This window comes from Schistosoma haematobium, chromosome 7 (genome assembly GCF_000699445.3).
Source record: "Schistosoma haematobium chromosome 7, whole genome shotgun sequence".
In the NCBI taxonomy this organism is placed as follows: Eukaryota; Metazoa; Platyhelminthes; class Trematoda; order Strigeidida; family Schistosomatidae; genus Schistosoma; species Schistosoma haematobium.
In genome coordinates this window covers 983,420-991,040 of record NC_067202.1, presented here as the reverse complement: position 1 = coordinate 991,040, position 7,621 = coordinate 983,420, and the positions used below count along the sequence as shown (strand labels likewise).

The following is a 7,621-nucleotide window of genomic DNA, read 5'->3' as shown; positions in this document are numbered from 1 at the left end:
TAGAACCGATCATTTGAGAGGACATTCGAAGAAAGTTCAAAAACCGAGATCAAACCGTTTACGTCTGGAGTTCCGTTTCTCGCACCGAGTAGTGAATTACTGGAATTCCCTACCGGAACACGTAATATCAGCACCGTCTGTTAATATATTCAAAACGAGATTGGACCTCCACAGTATTACAAACTGCAAGGATTAATATAGGTCGACAGACCTCCTATCCTTATTACTGAAGACTGAAGACTGTGAACCGTTGTTTGGTCGAAACACAGGAAAAACTTCAAGGCTACACTAAGCGTGGGTTGTTTGAAGACTAATTACCGAACCATTGTCTATTATTTCTGTGGTTGTATTATGCTATCATCATTCGAATGTCATATTTATCATGTTTTATCACAGTTATTGCCAGGCAGTAACTACATAGTAGCATTATTCATCGTGTGTGATCATTGTTAACTTTGAAAACATCGACATTATCTCACTTAGTATCTGTCAATGCCAGACATCTCGGAATACCGACTCGGAAGTGCATGTAGAATAAACAACTCAGATCAGTTTTCAGAAAAAGCAGGTTCTGAGGCTTCTATTCTGGACCCATCTGGTTCGAATGCATTGAAACTTGAAGAGTGTATAGTTTCTGTCCAAGAATTGCATCATGTAGTCAATGATAAAGCATCTTCTGACGATAACGGTTCTAATAACAACAATCCAAATATGGAGGACGTCACTTGTTGTTGTCACGACAGTAGAAGTAAGTTATTTGCGCCGATTAATATAAACATTTTGGTAAAACTATAACATACAGGCGGCTTCTAGTTAACAAACCAGATTTACTGTGATGCGTCATGTGTTCCGCACAAAATTTAAAGCGCAACGATAGACAAATTTTATGTTGTGGTGGACAAAACAAATATTGGAAGTAGATTTGAAATCGTGCTTATGCTGAATTACAATATATACTTGTCTTGAAGCTTGAATGTGCGGTACAGTGTTTGATGTGATTCAATACGTAGTCAGTTTTGATTCATGAGGCTAAGTAGTATTTCTCCACATCAATACTTTGCATCCCAATTTCAAGCTTCTTAAGTTTGTAAACATAGGGTTGACAATGCATGGGATTACCAATGATATCAGTTCGTGATGAGAACTTTTACCCCAAGGTGTGAAATTATTTTATACCTCCAGTTTAACTCGTTATACTTTATCCTAAGTTTTTTCATTGTCTCTGGTGTTAATTGGTGACGAAAACCCCATGGGGTGCTAATCCTGACTCACAACTCTATTCCTAATCCTATTCTACGAAACATCCTTTTTCTTTTACTGCCAAAAGTTTTTCGACATGAGGGTTGGTTATTAAGATCAGAGTTATTATTCCAGTGTTGTAATGTTGCTTTTTGTTGTCAATTCTTTGTAACTATGCCCCGTCTCCTGATTGGCTGACACCGCTCAAGGTCTTCAGTATGTTACACCTATACTAACGTTTCTCAAACCCGGTGCTTTTATGGTTTCGTCTTTTTTTATGGGTTTTATTTTACATTAGCTAAACGTCATACGTACGCGTGATGTATATTTAGTAATACGGTTACTCTAGCACTCCATGTGGTCACTCACCAATACGAGCATACCTCCGATATTTTAGGGGTATTCGTAATCATGTATCTTTTAGTTATTATTAGAGTTCATTAAGAGATTGTCGATACAAATAAGTCAATTGGATTCGGGGCTCTTACGTGATTTTTGGTGGGTTCGGAAATAAAACATATTTTCGTTTCACAGTGCTACATTGTATACTGACCACATTTCCATTTTCATGTATTTATGCTAGTAAAAAGTTGGTATACGATGAAAATTTCTAGAATGATATTTTTCGTTTCATGTTTTATGAATTAGGACAAGCGAATGTCTATTACTAAAGTCATCATGTGTTTTTTATGTCCCCAATTTTTCTAAACTTGCAATTGGGCAGTGAATGCTGTAATGTGCCGGACATTCTCTTTTCTTCCTCTCGATTTCATAAACAACACCCTCTCCGCGAGGTAGTTAGTAGGAATTTACTGTCAGTGGTTGTATGCACGTGGCCATGTAAGAGCATTTGGAGATATAGAGCTGACTGACCTCACTTTCGACCGTACCAGGGCATTTGGTGGCACAAAGTTGCCAACTATAAAGCTGTTCAATTCGTTTTGGTATGCATTAATTCAAGTTTGTTTCACGTCGATATACGGCTCTTCAGAATCAACCACTTAGGAACCTAATGCTATCTGCACATATCGAAACGTGTAGGAGAAACGAACTACTTTAAGGAGTTCAAGTTTAAAATTAAGGCGAAGAGAATCATTGATTGCATGTATAGAAATATCACAAACATGCGAAACTAACTCCCTTATAAAAATCTAATCTGACACTATCAGTCTGTTTTAGGAGCTCCTCTAATATTATTTGGGGTTAGAGTTTTTGTATGGCCTATGATACTTCATGAATTAGGTTTTCCTTGGTAGTTTTAGTCGATTTCAAAAGAATTTCAGCTTATATTTAAGGACATGGATATGTACTCTGGTAGTAAATTACACGACATTGAATTTGACCCGAACTTTTAGCTTGAAAGTCGGTATTAAAGCAAAATCAAGAGCTGCATCTATGCTGTGGTTGATGTCATTTGTTCTGGAGTCTACGTAGACCATTACTTCGGAGTTAGTTTCTTAACTTCTGTATTTTCCAGTCTGGTTTATTCACCAAATCTTCATGATTTAACTTATTTAAGATCACTCTTGGCAAATAAAATATTATAGAGGTTGAGTTTCAAATTCACCGACAAGTTTTGGTTGTTGAAATAATGAATAAAATGGTGAAAGAATGGTGATACATGGGGGTAAAATGTGACTGACTAACAGCTGATGACGAGACCGGATTATTAACATTAACCCTCAAGGTGATTCGCCTGCTCAGCAAAACAGATTTCTTCGATCAAGTAACACTTAGGTACAAAATATCAAACATAAGTAAACATGATTACGCGTCATTTAGCATATAGACGATCATAGGATGCTAGTTCTGTTCACCATATACATGTCCGTCGAATCATTACAACGAAATTGTCCTGCAATAGTTATTAAGCATACAGACCAACTTCTTTGCGTTTTCTAATTATGTTACCCTGCTTCTCCAACTAGATTGTGTGAAGTTGTTTCAAAGTTTTCGTAACCGTTTACCTAAATGACGATTCAGAGTTCTTTCAACTGACAAAAACAGTGAAAATAGAAGTATTTTAAATATCCATAAAATAATAGCATAAATATTCTCTAAATATCTATTATTATCATTATTATTACAGATGAATGCGGTATACTCAATGATTCAAATTCATCATCTTGGTTGCGACGTCTATTTACGTCAAGCTTATTTAATTTAGATATGACAATTCAATATCTATTTAAATCAGAGGATGTGAATGTACAAATGTATTTGGGTAAGTTTGATTTGTTGATAATCAGTAGTAGGATCGTGGAAACACTAAAAAACTCAATTATTAGGCACTTGGGTATAGGCCACATTAAAAGTGCAAGGGCTAATGACTACCCGGTTACCCTAACGAAAGTTGATAGAGTGGAGTCCAAACCAGTGTCTTTCTGAGCGAAAGTCAAGGACCCTGACCAATAAGTCACCACTCCACGTGGCAACCATCCAGTGGCCATAGGTTCCCAATTGATGTCTAACTTAGATCGATTTATGATCCAATAACTGAATTTATAATGACAATCTATTTATTTCTCAGTTATGTTAACTGCCCAAAGATCATTTTGTTTTAAACTATATGTTAAGGCTGATTGTTTCATAATGATTTGTAAATCAAAGGATTGTTGCTTGTGTGATTACAGCAATTGGCTTTTAATTACTAGGTTGCAGGTTCTCATCCCGCTCAATCTATTTCGGTTTGGGCAATGAGGTATAATTCAAAGCCTTGTTGATAAAAATCCACTTGACAAATTATCCATTCTTCATTATTACCACACTATCTACTATTCAAACGAGTTAAGTATTAGAAATAACTTTAAGTTTTGATGAATAAAACATACAAATGATGAGAATGTTGTACACTAGAGTGTCAAATCTCTTCATTAGTCTAGAATATACACTTGTCAAGCCCGAAATACAAGAATACGTATCTCTATCTATATATACTTTCATTACCGAAACAATGAAATACTATTACAATTATCCATTAAAGGTTTCAATGTATATTCTATTGTATATGAAAAAGAGTTCAGTTGTTGATCAGTTCATATATATGTAGTTTTTATTCATTTTCCTTCACTTTATTAACAGCTGATCGATTATTTGGTTTTCCAGAATCTGATGTAGACTTTTACTTATTACAACTTGTTTCTCTCTATGAAAAATCTCCTTCATTAGCTGAACACTTAACTAATTATTTTATATATCGGTAAGTAATTTCATATTTTTATGTTCATGATAACATATGTCATATTTTATGGTATGGCAATAACCATAATAGTGGTCAAGAATAATTTTCTGTCTGACCTGGATGCTTTCATTGTGAAGCTCCCATTATCTATTCAGGTGTCATTATTAATTACAACCAAAAATAAGGTTATTGAGTCTTTTTCTCCATAAATGTTATATTAATTCATTCTAATGACCTTGTCTAATTGTCCTTTAAAGTATCCAGATTGATTGTTCCACTAATTTAATCTCTGATCATACAACTGGTTAACCTCCATTATATAAACTGAATCTATAGATCAGAGTATTTTGTTGAGTGTTTCGATGGAATTCACATGCTCACGGATCAATATTAGAGATATCTTGTTGCTTGACTGGTGATCTATATCTCTAGGTTCATGGCCGAGATGAGTTCAAATACAGTTAGTACTTGTCTCCTTTTTGTATAATTTTACTTGTGAATACTGTTAGGTTTACGGTATCTTTAGTTCTTTGGTTTACATAAAATTTAACGAAATGATTGTATTTATTTATCAGCGGCATTAATTTCAAAAGATTTCGAAACCAACCAAGAAACCTTAATTCACTACTTTAATTGTTTTCCATCAAAAACCCACTTCAAAATATTTATTTAGTTTGGTTATTTACATTCTAAAATGCAATTATCTTACACACTGTCAGCCAATGTTATCCTGTTTATAGTAAAGAATACTGTCACTTCACAGTTGATTGATTCTTGAGTATATAGCGATGTCATGTTTGCCTAGTCCTTTGGTGCTGCTCGAATTTTATTTGTCAAGTTGCACTATAGTCATTAATCTAAGTGACTTGACATTACTTGTACCATATTGAGATGGTAGTTGACCGAAGGTAGCTGACAGGAAACCCTACTTGGTCTAGGTTTCGTGCTGGTGGGTACTCATCATCAAGACGTACCTGCGGTCTTTAAGGAAGTGATATTCCCTGTGGTATGTTGATATGTTACCACCGAGCTATTCGGGTCGCGTTTGATCTCTTGTTAGGCTCATATGTCGAATCGTCTAGACTAGTGGCCACATTACAACTTGATCGATGGACCATAATCAAAAGTAAGTTCTTTGGTATGCATAAAATTAATTGAAATGGTTGTTTTTTGACAAAGGATTTTGGAATCGTAGTTATACTTTCTGAAATTTTGTTACGTATGTATTTAGATGGTCGATCACCTCCCACCTTAAGATTTTTTAGAGATATTTAAGAGATAATAGACTGGTCTAACAGGGATTTATGAATAAAACTGTGAAGACAGTTATTTGTGTGGAAAAAAATTTGATTGTGAGTTTTTTCATGTTTGTCCTGTAATAATCTCTCACTTCTTTGAACAGTGACTGTCTTGGAATCCTGTGTTTTACTCAGTTGCTTCTGTTGTAGCCAAGTATCTGACCCCTGTTCGATCTGTTTGTGTTTTCTGATAGTTTTCCATTCATCGTTTGCAAGGCATCCCCGTAATATTGAGTATACTGGTGTTTCTTATGAGATTTGAACCTGCGTCATTTAGCTTCATAGTCTGAAATGTTACCACTGAGGTACTCGGGCTGCTGTTTACTTTCCATAGAACTGAGACGTATTTACAAATGCATGGTCACTAAGTAGTGACCAATGTTATGTTTTTCTAATTCTTTAGTGCTGATCAAATTCTGTCGATCAACATAGGCGTCTATGGAGGTTATTGAATGTTATTGGTATCATGAACCAATCTAAGTTAAACATCCATTAAAAGCATGTGGGCAATGGACAGCTTAACCTCGAGATCATTGAGTTGATGTCCCATGATGTGCTTGTCTAATTTCAATCAATTGGCGTTCAACCATCTTCCTTTGTATTTGATGGTTACCTTCTTCACATGTGACACTATTGAACTCCACTAGTCATGGTTTCTCTCGATTAAGTTACATGTATATATTGTCTTTTTTCATCTACTATTTATCCACATCATACATTTTTATCTTTTTTCCCATTTCAGATGTACAAAATCTGTTTCATTTGCAATAAATCTTGTTTGGTTATTGGACTCATTCAGTTCACATTCATATAATCCATTGAAACGTGTTTCATCAATTCTACTTAATCGTCCATCATCAGTGCCAATATTCTCTTATGTATCTAATCAATTGTATTTAATGAATTCCAGTGATAATTCTCAATCAATCAATAGTAATAGTAATAATAGTAAATTTATTAAATTAAAATCTAGTTCATCGGCTATTACACCTTTACAAGAATTAGATTATCATAATAGTAACAATGGTGATGAAAATTACAATACAAATGTAGTTCCTACTCCTAATACAACCACGACTAACAATTCGACAGAATTGTCCAATGATAATCGATTCGTGTATACTGCACAAACTTTACGGGATTTATTACTACCAATTGATGAGACTACATGGGGTAGTTTTATTCCACAATCGATAGTTAATGGAAGGTGTGTGCGTGTGTGTATCTATGTAAAATTATAATTTTTCCTATGTTATTGACTAATTTCTGTTCATTTAAACCTTTTTTTCTCACCTAAGAAGTAGTAAGTATACTGATACATTATAGTTCCATTTTGGTGTTATATCTTGAACAGGGTGATTTGTTAACCGAAAGGCGAGTATGATGCGTAACCATTCATTTTGTGGCTGTAAAACATAACTTTTAAAAGTAGAAGATATTTATAGGTTATTAGTACTGCCTGAATACGTTTGGACTACCGAGTTAACGATTATTGGAACTAGATGAGATAAGGATAGCAAATCAGTCGCTAGTATAGTGAATCTTCATCGAGTGAAATGATTGGGGCATGCATTATGTGTGCTCAAGCACTGCATACCTCTCCGTGCAATGCTTGTTAGTGTAGCAAGTTTGAAGTGACTGGGATTAGTCTATGAAGTCATTTGCTGTTGGACTGAGACTTGTTAGTAGATGTTGACTATCTGGTTGTGATGATAAGAGTCAGAGTTTATGGTATTCTTTTTGGCGATTTCTACTCCCTGTACTGATGTGTAGGATCACCAACCGATGCACATATGGGCTAAGTCCTACATTGTATCTATTTGACTGATACAATATATTACGTTGGTCTTTAATATTACTGATTATTATAAAATATAGCAAGAGTGAATTAAGCAAACCGTTC

The 7,621-nt window shown here is 34.7% G+C and overlaps 1 protein-coding gene across 1 annotated transcript in view; it reads left to right on the top strand.

Moving 5' to 3' along the window:
• The first annotated feature begins 43 nt into the window (after positions 1–43).
• Positions 44–7,621, top strand: part of PI4KB_1 (Phosphatidylinositol 4-kinase beta) — a 53,594-nt gene continuing 46,016 nt past the window's right edge. Inside the window, exons 1-4 of the mRNA XM_051217757.1 lie at positions 44–748; positions 3,329–3,463; positions 4,321–4,438; positions 6,461–6,925. Of these exons, the coding sequence (XP_051064181.1) occupies positions 493–748; positions 3,329–3,463; positions 4,321–4,438; positions 6,461–6,925 (974 nt within the window). The 5' untranslated portion in view covers positions 44–492. The remainder of the gene's footprint in view (positions 749–3,328; positions 3,464–4,320; positions 4,439–6,460; positions 6,926–7,621) is intronic.